This window comes from Lithobates pipiens, unplaced genomic scaffold (genome assembly GCF_037356315.1).
Source record: "Lithobates pipiens isolate NorthernLeopardFrog02 unplaced genomic scaffold, aLitPip1_a1.2 Scaffold_16, whole genome shotgun sequence".
Classification (NCBI taxonomy): Eukaryota; Metazoa; Chordata; class Amphibia; order Anura; family Ranidae; genus Lithobates; species Lithobates pipiens.
In genome coordinates, this window is record NW_027507748.1 from 366,497,186 (window position 1) to 366,517,498 (window position 20,313).

Below are 20,313 nucleotides of genomic sequence, written 5' to 3' on the forward strand. Positions count from 1 at the left end.
CAGTGGCTTTGCTGGGGCAGTGGAAGCCATTTACTTTGCTGGGGCATTAGAAGCCATTGGCTCCCAGTGCTATTAATAAAAGCCAGAGACAATGGAGCGGGGGGCCAGGCTGATTCCTGCTGTCTGCAAAAATGGATGCAGCAGCGGGTCTCAAGTGCGAGCACGCACGAGTGCCCCAGTGGGAAGTAGCATCCCATGGGGGCACTGGACAGAGGGGAGGGGCCAGGAGTGCCCGTGGCGGACTCCAAAAGAGAAGGTCTGCAGCCGCTCTGTGCAATTCCATTGCACAGAGCAGGTAAGTATAGACGTTTTAAAAAAAATTACTTTTTACAATTACTTTAACAAAAGAATTGGTAGTTCACTCTTTTTTTTTTTTTTTTTTTTTTTTTTTTTTTAGCTGACAGCCCACTGTTATAGCATAACTTAACTTGTTGTCAGCCAACAAAGAAAATGATTGCAAGCATTGGCAAAAGACAAAGGATGACATTGTATCCATACAGATGTACGGTACACTGGCACACTTTGCAACTTTGCTTATCCAGTCTCCTCAATGTAAAGTTGGTTTTCACAGGTGCTTTCTAGGGATTGCTAAAGAGCTGCGACATGAGAGTGAGCAATAAAAAAAAACTTTCTACAGCCTTTTGTACACATGTATTAGATGTGATAGCATATGAAATGGCACTTTATAAAGTCCAACTCCAGCCAATACTTTGTTTATTTTTCATTTTATTTACAGCTGGCGTAAGTTTGGATTTTTTTTGGCAGGATTTATTGCAGTCCATTCACTTTGATTCAATCCAGTTTTCAAAGAACTAGGATCTGGGGCACTTATGGCTTACAAATTCATTCAAGGACCAGTTCAGTTGTATTTCACACACGTTTTCAAGGCATACATATTTCTTTCTGCTCATTAACCAACTTTTTAACCTTTTGAGAAAGATCACTTTAATCATTAGTCTACCATGCAGGGTTTCTTTCTTGTACCGTTCATCTTTACCGATCCAGTACACAACATTTGTTTCTTCATAAAATATTTTTTGTAACAAAATTACCTTAGTACATTATTTCTAAAAACTTTTTTACAACGGCTTTAACATGCTGACGATTTCCAGTTAATGTAGGGGCTCAATTGGTCACATGATGTAGTAAGCCTCTGTAATAGGATATCTATAGAATTACATTGCATATGTCTGTCAATTGCATATGTCTGTCAATGGCTAGTGCTGAAAAGTAACTTTTCTTATTCAAAGTGGTATCGTCAAAATGGGGGGGGGGGGGGGGGGGTACTGTCCTTGTGATGTTATAGCAGCCACAGATCTCTTCCTTTCTCTTCTACCTTTCACTTCTTATTGACCATTATTTATTCTCCACTTTCTATTCTCTATTCGTTATTGTGTCTCCCTTACACCCGTTTCCTGTCTTTCCTCTTCCCACTTCGTAGTAGTAGACACACAGGAAAACTAGTATATGGACAATATACGTTGAACACAATGTTCCTTTAACAAATGAATAAGGGGTGGGTACCTTTCGTGGCGGTATGCCATATCAAGGAAGAACGCAAGGCCTGCCCATACGTCCAGACAAAGCTACGCAACTTCCCTTGAAAAACGCGCCAACGTCATACGTGTCACGTGACGCCGCTCTGTATCGGACCCCGGACCCAAGCCAGTGACGAGAAAGCGGGCTGATGGACTGGAGAGACCGTAACATCTAACATAAGGAGCTTTATACGGTTAATGGAAAATATAGAGACGGACACATTTTGGGCTGTTGAGCGCCAAATAGATCTACACTGGTATTCACAGGATTCCAAAAATGAGATCACATCAGTGGACACACCCCCTCCCCGGAAAAACCTGTTGGTTATAATAGTATCGAGGAATGGGTGTCGCATGCTAATTTTACATTACACGTATTGCCTATACAGACGTGTTATATGGATATTTCACAGGCCCGTTTTCCAGTTTAATAATATAAGTGATTCAATAGACTTGGAACTAGTATCTGGGGAACGATACTACTATTACGTTGGAGTGCCTTTGTATATGTGACTATAATTTTTGATTCCCACATACCCACACACTTCCGCCATATGCCTGTTGTGAACTACTACCAATATATGCGTTCTGAGTACAATCAACATTAATTATACCTATGATAATTAAATCAGTAAATGTATATTTGATTAGTGGTCATAATAGCTAGCATATTTCTCCTTTCTTCTCTTCTATCCCTCCCTATCTCCTCTTTTATACTTAATAGACTTGAGTCTTCCGGGGACCTCTGTGCAGATGCCCCTGCATAATTGGGATATTTACGCCCACCTTTATACATTGATTGGATACGGTAGGGACACCCGCACAAAGACTCTCGGCGTCCGGAAGCTCTGTTTTATGTTGTATGTACGGTGTTTTATGTGATGTTGTCCTTTAGATTGTTACATTCAGAGACCATATAACACCAGTATCTTCGTAGGTTATTTAGTTGTAGGTGTTAACCATTTTACCGTCCAAGATTGGAACAGTATGTGTATTTTGTAAATTATAAATACATTTTTCTACTATTTATCTTCACATTATATGTTGTGACACTCATTTGGTTGTCAGGTTCCTGCCAGTCTAGACGGGGGACAAACCAGGTTTTTTTATTGATAGGTACTGTTTAAGGCACTTCAGTGGCCCCAACACGTATTAAACCCAAAAACAAAAAAGTAATGTATTACCGCTTACCATTTATTTGATGTGGTGGCCTCAGGAGTATCCTGCTTTTACATTTTTTTTCTTTTTATTATTTGTCTATTTTCACCTTTTTGATCAAGCCAGTAGGTCTGTTTTTTTTTTTTTTTTTTTTTCAACTTTCATTAACCGACAAAGCTGTTCAGCAAAAGTGGCAGTTGTGTGTCAGGAAAATCATTTAACACTGACAGGGGTACCTACAATGGTGAACTTTGGTAATAATTTATCTAAAACCTTTATCCTCAAAGGGACAAACACTCTTAGTTTCTGTGCAAAGAAATAATCTTCTTCATAAATTTTACTATAGTGTGTGTGTGTGTGTGTGTGTGTGTGTGTGTGTATGTATATATATGTGTATATGTGTATATATATATATATATATATATATATATATATATATATATATATATAATGTATGTATGTGTGTATATATATATATATATATATATATATATGTATGTGTGTGTGTGTGTGTGTGTGTGTGTATATAATATATTTACAGTAAGAGCTGTGAAAATGTGGAATAGACTCCCTGCATAGGTGGTTATGGCCAGCTCAGTGGATTGCTTTAACCCCCCTGGCGGTATTCCCGAGTCTGGCTCGGGGTGGAATTTTCATACCAAAAGCGGTAACCCCGAGCCAGACTCGGGACTGCATCGCTGGATCCAGACGGAGGTTTACTTACCTTCTCCCTCGGATCCAGCGTTGTCTCCCCGCTGTACGAGCGAGCCGTGTCTCGCTCGATGCATCACATCGCCGATCTCCGTGCCCTGCGAGCGTTGTGACGCACGGGGACGGAGATCGGCGCCAAATTCAAAAAGTGAAACAAACAGTAAACATACAGTATAATGTAATCTTACAGATTACATTGCTGTATGTAAATATTTCACATCCCCGTTGTCCCTAGTGGTCTGCCCAGTGTCCTGCATGCAGTTTTATATTATAAAAACTGTTCTTTATGCCTGGAATCTGGAGATTGTCCATAGCAAACAAAACTGTCCCTTTACATCAAAAAATGGTTTTAGACCAGCTAGAAAACAACGATAATAAATTGGAATCACTCGCAGAATTGAGCGATAGCGATTTGTGGGGAGATCCGTCATCAAATACTGAAAAGTAATGACAGTGACAATTCTGCAACTGAGCAAATTTCAGTGTTTTTGATTACATTATTGAATAATTTTTATGATTGTTATATTATTATTTGGTATAATTATTTATAATTATTTATTATATTATAATTTTATGATTTCATTTTTCAAACTTTATTATACCCGGGATGTCTGCTAGACTCTGGTTTGGACAGATTTAAGTGAGTTATTCCTAAGAATTGCAGGACTACAATATAAAACGCCAAATTTTCATGCAAAATAATGGTACCGCTTTTAGCACCTAAAATCCGAAATAATCGTACCGCCAGGGAGGTTAAGAAAGGCCTGGATTATTTCCTAAGTGTAGATAATATAACTGGGTACTGACATTTATAGGTAAAGTTGATCCGGGGAAAATCTGATTGCCTCTCAGGGGAACAGGAAGGAATTTTTTTTTCCTCTGCTTTAGCAAATTGGATCATGCTCTGCTGGGGTTTTTTGCCTTCCTCTGGATCAACTGTGGGTATAGAATTGGGTATATGGGCTGGTATGATATTTATTATATATTCTTTTTTTTTTTTTTTTTTGTGGTTGAACTGGATGGACTTGTCTTTTTTCAACCTGAATATATATATATATATATATATATATATATATATATATATATATAATTATACACACATATTTGAACATTTATCAGTTCTGATGTACTGACTGCCTTTCTCATTTAGTGAGGCCCTAAACCCCCCAAATTGCCCCTTTTTGGAAAATAGACCAAGGTATTTAGTATGAGGCATGATGAGTTTTTTTTGTTGTAACTTTTTGTCACAAATTTCTGGAAAATTAAGAAATTAAATAAAATTGTTTTTTATTTTGTTTGTTTTTTCATAAAGTAGTAATTTTAACAAGTCATGCCTCACATACTGCATAGGCAAATTTTATAATTGCACTCCAAAACACATTCTGCTACTTCTCCTGAGTATGGGGATAACACATGTGAGACTTTTTCACAGAGAGGGGTTCAAATTCCAAGGGGAAATAACTATATACAGCTTGTGCGGTCCACAGCAACCATTATATGCAATCTTTGCAGTGTGGAGCAATCCCTATATGCAGCTTGTGCAGTGCACGCCAACCCTTCTAAGCAGCCTGTGCAAGGTGCGGCAACCCTTATATGCAGGGGGTTGCATAGGGCATGGTCAAGCTGTGCTGTGTGTTCCTATGGATGCAGGGGTGGACTGACAACTCATGGGGCCCTGGGCAATAGGAGATTATGGGGCCCCCAGGCAATCCGATATTATGGGGACACACACACACACACACACACACACACACACACACACACACACACACACACACACACACACACACACACACACACACACACACACACACACGTACGTTTCTATTGGCTGAGAAGGTACTGGAGAGGTGAGGCAGCTATAATCTCAGGATTTTTAGACCAAAAGCATGTTGGTAAGGGACATTTCAGAGACAGATGTAAAAAAAAAAACACGATTTTTACATACTGTCCCTGGTTTTACTGAGGCTGGCAACCCTGATGGGGGGCCCCCTTGTGGCTCGCCACCCCTGTATGGATGTGCACAACCTGGCTCAGGGAGTGCACCTGGATGGGTGCCCCCAAAGCACACGACTGTGCTGTAGGCACCAGAATGAAGAAGCAGACAGCACCAGCAGAGGACTTCCAGAAGGAAGAGGTTGCTTGTTCTACAGGACAGGTAAGTATGATGTTTTTTGTTATTTTAAAAAGTGCTTTACGTTCACTTTAAGGTGTTAGCTGGAGTTTGGATTTAAAAGCTAAGTTCGCCTTTTGTACAACCACAATTTTACAAAAATTGGGACGCTGTATAAAATCTACATAAACACAGAATGCATTGATTTGCAAATCAAATAAACCGTACATTTTATTCACAATAGAAAACCTATGCTTTGAGAAATTATACCATTTTAAGAAAAATAAGGCAATTTTGAAATGGCGGCAGCAGCACATTTAAAAAATAAAAAAATAAAAAAGGTTGCTCTCTTTGGTCAGAAAAAGCTCTGATGGTTTTCCCGACAGAATTCCAATGGGATTTCGCTTAAGCTGTCTTGCATACACACGGTCACACCAAAGTCTGACCGTCAAGAGCGCGGTGACGTACAACACGTACGACGGGACTAGAAAAGAATTTCAATACCCAGTAGCCAATAGCATCCATCTCGTAGTTAAAGCTGAGCATGCATGAGTTTTTGCACATCGGAATTGCATACACACAATCGGAATTTCCGATAGAAAGTTTTTCTGTCTGAAAAATTGAGAACATGCTCTATAATTTTTGCTGGCAGGAATTCAGCCAGCTAAATTCCAATGGAGCATACACACGGTCGCATTTTCCAATGAAAAGCTCTCACCGGTCTTTTGCTGGGCGAAATTCCGATCATGTATACGCGGCATTAGGAGTAGATCTGAAGTGACTGGAAGCTCTGCTGATTTTATCATCCAATCATGTGCAAGCTAAAATGCTGTTTTTCCCCAATCGTCTTTCAGGACAGCCACCTTTGAGAGACACTGGCTCCTCCCCTCTTAGGAAACACCGCCTTCATTTTCATGATTTAAGCCTCCTCCTCCCTTCGTTCCTCAGTTATGGTGTTTCCTCCGGTGGGGAGACATCGCTAAGGAACCTTAGCTGAATTCGGTTGGTGAGACTGAAGCTATCCGAGCGGAGCCCCGGCCCCACTCGGTTACCCGACCGTCTATCGGTCGGCCCTTGACAGTCGGATCAGCGGGGAGCTGAAGCGTTCGTACTGTCTATACACCCTAAACTTCGCTTGGGGAAAGCAGGAAGTTTTACAGGGTCGTCCGTCCGTTCACCCGCGGGTGTTTTAACGGAACAGGCAGTCCGGTCGGCTGGGGAAGCTGAACTTTTGACTGACCTTTTTCTCTATACGCACTCCAATCTTCGCTTGGGGAAAGCAGGAAGTTTTTGGGGAGGTTCATCCCTGCGTTTCGCCCAGTGGGGCGCTGCAACGAGGACGTCCAAGGCCCCCCTGTGTATCCAGTCGGCTGGGAGCCAGAGGCCGGACCGGTTGGCGGGCGACGTCAATTCCGGTGGGGGCGGACCTCTTCGTTGGATCCGCGTCTTCCGGTTCCGGACGCGGCACGTGGAGGGGAACCTAGCGTTCGGCTGGTGCAGCCTCTCTTTCTACAGTTGCACAGGTAGCTGTTGGAGGCACGTTCGTACCACTCTTCCTCAACAGGAGAATGTCCAAAGCAGTGGCTTCGGGAGCTCCAGGAGTAACGGCACCAGCCACTCAAAGGTAAAAGCCCTGGCGAGGGGTTCCCTTACCTTACAACCAGTAGCTCCACTGGTGTTTTTTCCCCCTAGGTGGTTGGGGGGAAGGGCAGTGCGTCTGGGATCCAGATGGAGATTGATCCTAGGGGAGGGCACTCCCGGTGGTCCTCTTAAGCAGTGCTGGTGTTTCTTTTTTTTAGGATTTTATGCTGCTCTTTTATCTCTAGGTCTCTGAAGGACATGAGCAAGTCTCCCCTTGGTTCTAGGAGGGAGCGTCCTTCATATAGAGCCTCTTTGGGGGAATCCCTGGTTCAAAGGCACTTGGTAAAGAGTGTATTGAAGCACCGGATAGCTCAGTCAGACCTTTAACCTAAGGTTCCAGTGGCCTCAGAGGGTTCAGGTCCCTGTTTGAGCGCCATCAGGAAACAGGCAGCAGAACACGGTGCATATCTGGCGGCTTCTGTGAAGGTTCCAGTGGCCTCAGCTCCAGAGCACTCTTTCACCAGCACAGCAGAGTGTTCCACCTAACCCGATGGATGTTCCTCCTGCAGGTTAAGGGAGAGTCTAGAGGGTTCCAGAGAGGAAGTTGAGGAAGAAGTTGACAGTGCCGTCTCAGACTCCCAAGGGAATCTGATAAAGGTGAGGGCTTGGGTGGGGAACCCAAAAGAACCCCTCGATATAAACTTCCCCCTGGATGAAGTGGATAAGCTCTTGAGAGCTATTCATACCACTTTAGGAAGAAGGCATTGTCACCCCACGATCAGATGTACTAGGACCTGGGGGAAGCGGGTGTTCCCGGTTCATGATGTCTTGATCGATGCCATCAGGAATGGCGGGGTCCCAAAGGAAAACCTTTCTTTTCTGGTGCATTAAAGCAAAGGTTTTTTCTTGGGCGGAAGAGGAAGCTCTTGTCTGGAATAGAATCTCCCAGGTTAGAGACTACCTTTCTTCAGACGTCCAGGCATACTGACCTGTCCTCAGGGACATGGGAATACTTTCAGACCCTATGTTTGAAATGATGGACTCACTTCTGAAGGATGCATGGGCTTTTTCTCTTAAGAAAATATCTAAGCCTGCCATAGCGGCCACAGTGGTGGCTCATAATATGAAGTGTCGGCTTAGCCAGATTAATGCATGAAGCAATGACGGCAGAGGAGACTTTCTATCCTCCTTTCCCATGCTGCTTAAGGTGTTGGCATACGCTGCTTCGATTCAATCCAGGCGAATGTATGCAAGATCTTCGGCTCTGACCAACTCAGCCTGGAGGGCCTCAAGGCTGAAGACATGGCAGGGGTCAAGGCGTCCAAGGCAAAAGCTCTGTGTAATCCTTTTTTACAGGAAACCTTCTGTTGGATGGTTTCACTTCTGAAGGATGCCTGGGATTTATCATAAGAAAATCTTTAAGCCTGACATAGCAGCCACAGTGGTGGCTCGTAATATGAAGTGTTGGCTTATCCAGATTAATGCATGAAGCAATGACGGCAGAGGAGACTTTTCTATCCTCCTTTCCCATGGTGCTTAAGGAGTCAGCATACACTGCGGGTGCTTCGGCTCAATCCATGCAAATGTATGCAAGGTCCTCGGCTCTGACCAACTCAGCCTGGAGGGCCTTAAGGCTGAAGACATGGCAGGGGGACAGGGCGTCCAAAGCAAAGCTCTGGAATCCTTTTTACAGGAGACTGCTGTTACTGCTACTGTTTACTGCTGTTTGGGCCAGGTCTTGAAGCAGTGCTAGATCGCACAGCTGATAAGGAAAAGGCCTTTCCCCTTAAGAAGGAGTTAGAGGAACAGGAAGTGGTAATACAGGTCCCAGCAGGATATATAGGAAGGGCTCCTATTCTCACATTTTTGTGGTTCACAAGCCTTTGGGAAAAAAAAAAGTTCAGGCTCATCCTGAACCTGAAACGTCTGTGTGTCTTAGTCACCTACAGATGGCTTTCGTTGGTTTTGGTCACTGGGTGAGGGCACCTCTTCCACCAAAACTGTTTCAGGGCATGGATAGTATGGATGCATACCTGCATATTCCCATTGCAGAGAACCACCAGCGTTTCCTTAGGCTGGCAGTGATAACTTCTGTAGGGGTGCTACACATTCAGTTCAAAGCACTTCCCTTTTGGGCTATCCCTTTCCTCCTCCTATCTTCACCAAAGTGATGGTAGAAGTTCTGGCATTCCTGCGTCTCAGGGGAGTCTCGGTGATCGTGTGTCTTGAAGATCTTCTCCGGTTTGTACCTTCTCTGACGCAGTCAATTTGGGATCAACAGGTAACAAAAGACCTGTTAGTGAGCCTGGGTTGGCCTCTGAACCTAGAGAAACCCAACTTAAATTCCTTACCAGGGGGTCACCTTCCTGGGATAGGTGCTGGGCTCAACAGAACAAAAGGTCTTCCCTCCTTGGAGAAGATCCAGAAGATAGACAGAGCACTGTTGTTTCTCCAGGGCAACCGTCAAAAACTCAGTTAGGCAGGTTGAGTTTACTGACAGCCACGCTCCTAGCAGTTCAGTGGACGGGGTCATGTTACCGTCCTCTGTAAACTATTCATCTTGAAGCTTTGGGACCACAGTCAGGGGTCTTGGGACTCTTTGGTTCCAACTCAGGTAAAGAGGTCCCTTTGGGAAAGGGAGCACGTTTGTTACAAGACCTAGAATGGAGTTTCCCAGTATCCAGGGTGGTTACAACCGATACGAACGGCTTAGGTTGGGGTACACACCTAGACTCCTGTTTGGTACAGGGTACCTGGGAGAGGAAGGAATCTAAGAGATCCTCAAACTGGAGGGAGTTGAGAACAGTAGATCTGGTTCTCAGGACCTCTCAGAGTTCTCTGGAGACTTCATGTAAGAGTCATGGAAACAATCCCTTGGCAGTGGCTTGCGTCGACAGGACGGGGACTCCTGGAGCGGATCCTTATGGGTCCTAGCGAAGGCCATCCTCAGATGGGCCGAATATTAAAATCCTGTCTTTTCAGTGATCTGTTTTGAAGGAGAGCAAATCCTGATATTAGATTTCCTCAGAGCAACCAGGTTCTCAAGCAGGAGGTTCTTCGAATGGATCACCCAGAGTTGGGGGATTCCTTGGATAGACCTCTCTTTTTCTCAAAGGAAAACGCAAAGGAAGCCATCTCCTGTTCCATGAACAGGGGAGATGGGAGGTCGGGCGCAGACACACTAAAGCACAGAGTTGGGGTTTCTCTAAGTGCTATGCTTTCTCCCCTCCCGTTCTGATTCCTGCAGGGTCAGGGAAGTTTTCAGGTGGATTTTACTACCTATTTTCTAATCACACCTCTTGGGCCCAGGAGGCCGTGGTTCTCCATTCTGAAGGGCCTGTCAGTGGAACCCCCCCCCCCGGGTTTTCCCGGTCTAGGAGTGTCCCTTTTCCCAGGGTCCAGTCTGCGGTCCCCAGGTGGATTCTTGCAGCTTGGCTACTGAGAAGGAATTGCTGAAGGGCAAAGAGGTCTCAGACTGTTTAATAGCCACTCTTCTGAATTGCAGGTAAATAGAAACTCAGACCATTTTCTTGAAGGTATGGAGACGGTTCAACAGCTGATGCTCAGAGAACTCCTTCAATGTGCACAGCCTCGTAGCCGTTCTAGAGTTCCTGCAGTCAGGGGCAGATAAAGGTTTAGCCCCATAAACATTGAAGAGTCAGGTTTTCGCTTTTAGCGTATTCCTGGAAGGGCATCTAACATCAGACCTTGGTATAGTAAGGTTCTTAGAGCCTTAAGTAGGCAAAGACCAAGCCTTTGGTCGCCCCCTTCCCAGTTGGGGTCACTCATTAGTTTTACAGGTTCCCACAAAGGAACCTTTTTCAGCAATTGGAATCTGGCTGGTTATGGTTGATCACTCTCAAAACTGTGTTTTTTGTGGCGATCACTGCGGCAAGGAAAGTGAGTAAACTCGAAACCCTTTCTGTTAAGGCACTCCCTTTCCAGACCATTCAGTTTTTAAGACCATTCTGGCCTTTTTACCTAATGGTAGTCTCTAATCCTCAGAGAGTCCGAGAGATTATGCGGCCTATTTTTCGTTCAAAACCAGTGAGCGAACAGGAACACATCTTATTGGACGTGTCCTTCATTATTTTGGTTACACAAAGCCAGTTCAGGAAGTCTGATTTACCCTTGGTGTTACTTCCAGGGGCTAGGAAGGTTTCCAAAGCCTTTAGACGTACGCTAACCAGATGATTAAGGTCAGCCATTGGGCAGACTTGCGCGGTTGGGGTATTAAAGCCTCCAGTTAGAATTAAAGCACACTCAGCCAGGACAGCGGCAACTCCGCAGACAATGTGGGCTGGTGTGTCTCCTGAACAGATCTGTAGAGCCGCAACGTGGTTCAAGTTTTCTACGTTCGTGAAGCGCTATAGATTGGATCTTCTCTCAGCCAAAGACCAAGCCCTTTGGTCACAAGGTGCTGCAAGCAGTAGGTCCCACCCTAAGACAGGGTACTCGCTTATCCTCTCAAAGGTGGCTGTCCTGAAAGACGATTGGGGAAAAATGGAATTACGTACGGTAATGTCCTTTTCCAGGAGTCTTTCAGGACAGCACCGGTTCCCACCCAAGTTTTTTGCAGATCATCGGGAACTCATTACATGAGGCCGTCAGGTAAGACTTAAAAGTTTGTTTTATTTGACGTGTTCTTGTGTCTCCCCAGTTGGCCGGAGGTACTCTGGAAGAACTGAGGAACGAAGGGAGGAGGAGGCTTAAATCATGAAAATGAAGGCGGTGTTTCCTAAGAGGGGAGGAGCCAGTGTCTCTCAAAGGTGGCTGTCCTGAAAGACTCCTGGAAAAGGACATTACCGTACGTAATTCCATTTTTTATTTTCCTTGCACGTCCCCCTCGGATCTACATTGACTTTACGTCAAAGTGCACTTTCACGTGCATTTGCACTGCAAAGTGGATTTTCCTTTAGTAAATAACCCCCAATGTCTTCCTTCAAAAAAAGTAATTTTAAGAACGTTATTTTTTTTTTTATTTTTTTTTTTTTTTATTGGGTTTTAGACAAACCAACAAACCTAGAAAAGACAAACAACTAAGAAAAAAGCAATACCAGACAGCCTGGTCATACAGAGGTATACGTTAGGCATTATGCTCTCGTTTGATTTTCTACTCATTAGTGGGGTCAAACCGACGTTCATATTCAACCACAGTGATGGGAAAATTTGAAAATAATAGAAAACTTCTTGGTCAAAGGAATTTTCAGACAGTGTATTTGGTTTTTGTTCAGAAATGATATTCATTTTTAAAAGCAGAATGTTAAAAACAAAAATTTCAAACAAACAACATTCTTTCATTCAGTGAATGTACAAAGAACTTTCATCTGAATATTGATCCGTGTGGCCAGCATAAGGTGTAGTACACACCTATGCAATTTGTTTTTGATTTTTGCGCATGTGATTTTTGCTGCGATTTGCATTTTTTTTGGGCAGATTAAAAAACACAAATTGCTGCAAAAACACATTACATGATTTTCTGCAGCTTCTCCATAGAACTATATTGAACCAAAAAAAAAAAGAAAGTCCCTGACCCTTTCCAAATATGCAGTGGCTGAAAAAAAGCATAGGTGTGAACGTGTCCCATAGGAAACCATGTAAATTAACTGTAGTGCGTTTCTGCAAAAAGCACCAAAAAACACATAGGTGTGAACCAGGCCTAAGATGTTTAGTAACGTAATGGGGTTAAAAAAAAAAACTAAAATTGGCCATTTTATAGTACAAAAAAAAGCAGATAATCACTACTGTAAGGGGTTCATTTTATTTTACTGTAGAACTGTGAAAATATTTACAGTAGTGATTTGCACTTTTTGAACTATAAAGGGCTATTTTTTTATTTTATTTTTTTTTATTTTTTAACCCCATTATGTTACTGGCCGATTAATCGATTATGAAAATAGTAATTGATTAATTTCATAATCTATTAGGTGACAATTAATTGATTAGTTGTTTCAGCTCTACAATCCTCCCATGGGCAGAAGTATACCCAAAAGTGAGAGGCTTTGTCTATCTTTCAATGGACTGCAAGAAAAGGTTATTACGGCGAGTACAAAAAAAATCCTACTTTGGCTTTAGATATACTTTTAAAGTGATTTTACTCTCTTAGAAGTTAAATAGGCACTTACTGATCGGGAAGAGATTGGTACACCTTTAGAAAACGGAAAATTGTATACCCACCTTCCGTAATTTTCCTTTCCTGACGCATCTTCATGGCAGCACACGCTGGGTTGTGACTCCGCCCCCACAACCTGACAGGATTGGATTAGCTATAAATTTGAAGGGGAGACTCCCCGCTGCATTCTCTGTATATATCATCACAAAGAGTCAGGGAGGGAATCGTGTGCTGCCATGAAGATGCGTCAGGAAAGGAAAATTACGGAAGGTGAGTATACAATTTTCCGTTTTCCTGACGCCTTCATGGCAGCACACGCTGGGAAATAACTCGCCAGTCGGGTGGGTGCAAGTAAAAAATAAACTTGAATTCCTTATAACGTAGAAGAATTTGCTCTAATGATAGATCTGCCGAAGTCAGTCATGGACAAGTAAGCTGAATCCACTTTGTAATGGGAAATAAAGGTATGCCTAGAGGACCAAGATGCTGCTCTGCATATCGTCTCTGGAGATACTCTACAATATGCTGCCCAGGAGGTAGCCACTGCCCTTGTAGAATGAGCCCTGATGCCTTCAGGAATTTTCAGCTGCTGGGAGGAATATGTTTTCTTAATGACCCTAACCAGCCAGGATGCGATGGTGCGTGAAGAGGCTGCTTGACCCCGCTTGGAGCCGTGAGGGATGACCAAGAGAGAATCCGTCTTTCTGAACGAGGTAGTAGCGGATAGATAATTTATGATGGTTGACCTCACATCCAGTGGGTGTGGATCCCCCTGATCGTTACGGAAGGATGGGAGAATGATATCCTGGTTGTAGTGGAATGGAGTAGCTACTTTGGGTATAAACTGCTCCGAGGGTCTTAGAACCACTTTGTGAGGAAAAAGGACTAAATGAGGCTCAGAGATCATTAATGCTTGTATTTCTGATACCCTTCTTGCTGACGTAATAGCAATCAGGAAAGCCAGTTTTAAGGTCAGGTTCCATAGAGAGATTTTTTTAGAAGGAATAAGTGGAGGTGAAGACAGGGTATGAAGAACTACTGATAAATCCCATGACGGAAAGAACGGCTTCCTGGGAGGTTTGATTTTCAGATAGGCTCTTAAAAATTGGACAACTAGAGGATGAAAGGCCCACTTCGTGTCTGTTTTAGCTGATAAGGCAGACACCTGAACCTTAAGGGTACTTAGACTCAGGCCCTTGTTGACCCCTGACTGGAGGAAATCCAGAATGTGAGCAGGCTCTGGGGAAACACTATTCCATCCTTTCAGTTGAGCCATGGAGCAGAATCTTTCCCAAATTCTAGAATAAATAGAATTGGTCGTGAATTTTGTAACTTGCATTAGAGTCGCTATGACCTCTTTAGAACATCCCTGGGCTCTCAGCCTAGCCCTTTCAATCTCCAGGCCATCAGGTGCAGCTTCTCCGGAGCTGGGTGCAGGAACTGACCTTGGGACAAAAGATCCGGAGATATCCGAAGGGGAATAGGAGGTTGAAGGCTGAGTTGGAGAAGTGTCGTGAACCATGGCCTCCTTGGCCACAGTGGTATAACTGCGATTACCGTCGTCGAGGATCTCCGGAGTCTGGATAGAAACCTCGCGATCAATGGAATTGGAGGAAAAATGTATCCCAGCCTGAAATTCCATGGGTGACTCAGACAGTCCACCCCTTCTGCTGATGGGAATGATCCTCTTGACAGGAATCTGAGGCATTTGGTATTTGCTGGAGTAGCTGCAAGGTCTATCTCTGGCATTCCCCAAAGTTCTGTCAAAAGAGTGAAGGTTCGAGGGTTCAGGGACCACTCGTTGTTGGAAAAAGTCTCTCAACTCAGGTAGTCGGCTAGCATGTTTTGCGCTGCTGGAACATAAACTGCTTTTAGGCTTGAAAGATGTATCTGAGCCCAATCTAAAATGGGCCGAACTTCCTCCATAAGAGTGACACTCCTGGTACCTCCCTGCCTCTGAATATAGGTCACTGCCACTTTGTTGTCCATGCGGATAACTACACTTTTGCCTCTCAGGAGTGGTGCAAAGGCTCGCAAGGCTTGAAAAGCTGCTCTGAGCTCCAAGATGTTGGAGACTAAGCCCAAGGTCTGAAAAAGCCACTGCCCCTGGGCTGCCAGGTCTTGAAAATGGGCTCCCCAACCGGTCTGGCAGGCGTCCGAAGTTACTACTTCTGGATCTGGAGGGACTATCGGCCTGTATCCCATGAGGTTGCTGCAGTGTGTCCACCACCATATTGATTGCTTCACTGTATTGGAGACCAAGATGGTTTGACGCATTGATACTCCATCCCACTGCCTGAGAAACGAGATCTGGAGAGGTCTCATGTGCCACTGGGACCACTGAATCATAGGTATTGTTGCTGACATGGTCCCCAGTATACTCAGGCAGTCTCTGGCCGGCAACTGGTCTGTTGACAATAGCCTTTGCATTTTCCGTACTAAAGGTCTGACCTTCTCCTGTGGAAGCTGTACTCTGTTTAATTTGGTATCTAGGTCTGCCCCCAGAAAGACCATCCTCTGTGTAGGTTGTAGACTGCTCTTCTTCCAGTTGACTAACCACCCAAATTTCTGGAGGGTCGCAAGAAGAATCTCCCGATGGAGAATCAGAGATTCTTGATCCCCGGCTAACAGCAGGATGTCGTCCAGATAGTGGTGGACTCATAACCCTCTTTCCCTGAGGAAAGCTATTAGTGGCAGCAGAACTTTGGTAAACGTCCTGGGAGCCGAGGAGATGCCGAATGGAAGACACTGAAATTGGAAGTGGTGTTGATCTATGGCGAAGCGCAGGAATTTTTGAAAAAAACGGGTGAACTGGCACGTGAAGATAAGCATCTGACAAATCTATAGAAAGCATCCAGTCGTTTAGGTTTATTGCTAAGAGAATAGACTGTAAACTCTCCATTTTGAAGGACTCTACTTGGATGCCTCTGTTGAGTCTCTTGAGGTCCAGTACGGGTCGCAAGTCGCCCGTTTTCTTCTTCACTAAAAAAAGAGGGGAATAGAACCGTCTCCCTTTTTTGGTGTGATGGTACTTCTAGGATTGCACCCTTTTGTCTCAGTTCTGTTATATATCTCACTAACAGGCTCCTCTTGCATAATGAAGACGGAAGCCTGGTTGCACGGAAGTAGCTTGGTGGAAGACCGTTCTTGAACTTCCACTTGTGCCCAAATTTTATTGTGGAAAGTGTCCATGAGTCTTCTATGTGCCTTGCCCAAGTTTTGGAAAAGCTCCTTAGCCTGGCGCCCACCTGGGCCGGGTGGGCAGGCAGATCTTCAAACCGATTTCGGCTGATCCCCAGCCGGATTGGCCTTGGATTTTTGTAATTTGAGAAAGGAGGGTTTTGTACTCCTCCAGTCTCTTCTAAATTCTCTACCAGGACGGTAGGATCTAGATTCCCGGTACTTGTCTGGTAAATTGCGTTTGAAGGCTGGACCTCTCTGTGTCCTAGGTCTTCTGTCAGAGGGGATCAAACCTGACTTCCCTCCGGAAACTTTGGAGATGGCTGAATCTAGTTTGGCACCGAACAGGTTAGAACCATCGTATGGAATCCGGCACCAATTAGTTTTTGAGGCTGCGTCCGCTACCCATGGCTTGAGCCATAGAGCTCTTCTTGCTGTCACCGAGGCCAGCATTGATCTTGCAGAAGATCTAATAACATCTACCGAGGCCTCCGCCACGAAATCCCCTGCGAGTCTGATCTCCTGCAAGGAAGATATTATTTTCTCCATCTCGACGCCGTCTCTGAGGTCCTTCTCCACTCCGGATGCCCATCCTGAGATGGCCCTGGCCACTGCCGCCGTAATAATTGCTGGTCTACAGGCTCCTCCAGCCGTGGAATAAGCTTTTTTCAACTCCAGATCCATTTTTCGATCCAAAACATCCCGGAAAGAGACCGCATCTTTGATCGGTAAAGTTACGTGACGGGCCAGGCGCATCAATGAAGAGTCAACGACGGGGGCGTTCATAAGGGGTTTCACCTTTGCTTCCTTTAAGGGATACATTTTCGCCAGTCTATTAGAGAGGCTAGCTCTCTTACCTGATCTTTCCCATTCGTCCTTGATGAGGTCTTCAAGTTCCTCAATAAAAGGGAAGGTTTCTGGATCTATTTCCGCACCTTCGGAGGATTAGCCGCGTCCTCCTGCCAGCCAATAGCCTCCTTAACGGATTTTGCAAAGGGCTCCACCAGGGAAAAGTCAAAGCCGGCTGACATATCTTGACATTCCTCCGAGGAGGAGGATTCTGATACTTGGGTGATACGAGGTTCCGCAGAAGATGTGCTAGGAACTGCTCTATCCATAGCCGGTGTAGCTGACTCCAGCAATGTTTCCCGTACGGACTCTCTAATGAGATCCGTGGCCATTCTAGCATCAGCTTCTTTTTCTCTAGTGGCCTCACTGAAGCATGAACGACAAGCAAGCTTGTCTGGCAAAGCCGGGGCACCGCATACCCAGCAGGCATTGGGTGCAGGACGAACATGGCGACCCTGATGGTGCGAGGGAGGAGATTTTCTACGTTTTGACTGGCTGCGGTGTGAGTGGCTATGCCGTGAATGGCTATGCCTTCGGTGGTGTGATGGGGATCTTGAGCGGCTTCGACGAGATTTCCTGCTTGAGGTATGGCTGGATCTTCTCCCCTGTCTAGAACTTGCCGTTCTTGACTCAGCCGGGCTGCCGAAAAAACAAACGGCAGCAATAAGCATCTGACATCTCCCCTTCAATACGTACTTTGATCTCCCCTTTGATCTCCCCTTCAATACGTACCTAACCGGTGAAGCCTCTTACCTAACTTGCTGATGGTGGTCTGCGTGGGCAGTGGACTCCATAAGGAAAGGGTACAGGATAGTCTAAAACGTGAGAAGGAAGCGCATAAGCAGGAAGGGACTATAAAGAATCATACCGACACATTTTTTATTTTATTTTTTTTAAAACAATTAACTTGCACAGAAAAAAATAAAACATAAATATTTAAATATTATTTAACGTTAAAGTATAACAGAAAAAAACAAGTAAAAAGAATAAAAAGAAACCCCACAGGGACTTACCTTTAGCAGATCTCAGAAACTAGGAATGCAGAGCAGTTTTTTCCCAATTGCAGCCAGCAATACATCATGTATTGATATTTACACAGGAGCACTGTGTTTTTAAAACTGGTGCCATACCGCCTCTGAGTGACGCTCCGCGCATGCGCGGAAGTGATACGAACACACCCGCGCCATCTTGGAAGAGGGAAACAGCAAGGAAAGCCCAGGAACAAAAATCCTGAGACCGGGCATGCGCAGTGCGGCGGAACGAACGGCGCACGAGAGGGATAACAGGTACCAGCAAGACCTGCAAGGAAAGGAAGCAAGGAAAGGAAAGTACTTAAAAATTTCTTTTTTAAAGTTAAGTAAACCTGGGCTCTAATCAGTGTAACAGCCAGTCTATTAGAGAGGCTAGAGGAAACAAGAGAAAAAAGGAAAAAAAGGAGATCCACTGCAAGGAAAGCTTCTTTAAAGCTTTATAAAAAATGCCAGTAAAAATGCCCCTTGAGACCACCAGAGTGGGGGGCTCCCTCCATAGAAGCTCCTTTAGAGACTGTACAGGAGGGACTTCCAAACAAGAGAGGCTTGAACCTGCTGGGGCGAATGCGGTAGAGGCTGTTTTTTCATCTGTAACAAGGAACCACGTCCGACCAACCTGTCAGGTGAGGATAAAAAAGAGAATGCAGCGGGGAGTCTCCCCTTCAAATTTATAGCTAATCCAATCCTGTCAGGTTGTGGGGGCGGAGTCACAACCCAGCGTGTGCTGCCATGAAGGCGTCAGGAAAATGCATTTCAAATGAGTGTTGGTCAGAATTTTTAGTTTTTTTTATAAGAGACTGCCATTAAATGAGAGAAAACGCCATTGGTGCCACTGATCGTATTTCTTAAAAGTTGATGTCTGTGAATAGGTTATTTCCCCTCACTTTTTTATACATGTAATACCAAAACAAGAAATAAAGAACTTGGTGTTACTGGTATGAGAAGGCACAGAAAACATTGAAATAACTTGGAGGTTTTAACTTTTTCCCATTTTAATTAATAAACGTTTTATTTAGGTTACTTCTACTTTTCTAACTGATGACTATTGTTGCCTTTATCAGCTTTAACGTGTTTATTTTAGGGTATAAATGAAAGTTACAAGCGAAATCTTCAAGCTCTGAATAAGTTTGTCATGGTGAAATTCCTCAGAGATTCCATGGTGGAGCCTTCTGAATCGGAGGTTAGAAATATCTTCTTAGCTAATGTATTAGTTACTGCTGTTTTCAGTGATTAGGTTAAAAACAGTCATTCATATTGCTAACCATTTTCTTTTGATGATGATTTTATTTTTCTGTATAATGTCTCTAGTGGTTTGGATTCTACAAGCCTGGACAAGACAAAGAGACCATGACATTGCAAGAAAGCGCCTTGTATTCTGAGGTAACCATAGCACAAACCTACATTTGTGATTTTATGAAGAGGAACCACCTTCTTCTTCCTTCTGATTTTTTTATTTTATTATTATTATTTTTTTTTGGGCTTGTCCACAGTTGTGCACATCTGTGCAATCAGGTGTGGTGTGTTAAAGTACGTTGCACTATTATTTTACCTTGACTGCCAGCGAATCACAATAAATTAGAAAATGCACCTGCAATGTTTTTCCTAACAGTCGCCACAATGCAGTTTAGTGCCTTCATTTGTTGTGATGTGCTGCAATAAGTGTGTTTATCGCAAGTACATAAGTTTGATGCTGAATCAAGTAAAATGTCCTGCAAATGGTGTGCCCCTTTTTTTTTAATGAAGGTCATCAGAATTTGCTTGTACATAATGGCTTCTGCTGGATCCACTACAATAGTGGTTCTCAACTCCTGTCCTCGGGACCCACTAACACTGGAAATTTGATTCTTTCTTCCCAGCTAAGAATTGGGTTGAACCCCTTTTTAATTGTTTTCTTGGTAAATGACTTTGTAATGTGAGCCTTGGAAAGATTCACAATATTGCCTAAGGCCAGGTATTGTAATTATCCAATTTGTAATAGGCAACATTTTGTTATGCAATGTTCGGTGCTGTGTAATGTTTTACAAGCTCCAAACAAAGCAC

The 20,313-nt window shown here is 44.0% G+C and overlaps 1 protein-coding gene across 1 annotated transcript in view; it reads left to right on the forward strand.

Annotated features, from left to right (window-relative positions):
* The window catches only part of PPT1 (palmitoyl-protein thioesterase 1), a 52,046-nt gene that overhangs the window by 24,696 nt on the left and 7,037 nt on the right, over positions 1–20,313 (forward strand). Inside the window, exons 7-8 of the mRNA XM_077482076.1 lie at positions 19,355–19,453; positions 19,582–19,653. Of these exons, the coding sequence (XP_077338202.1) occupies positions 19,355–19,453; positions 19,582–19,653 (171 nt within the window). The remainder of the gene's footprint in view (positions 1–19,354; positions 19,454–19,581; positions 19,654–20,313) is intronic.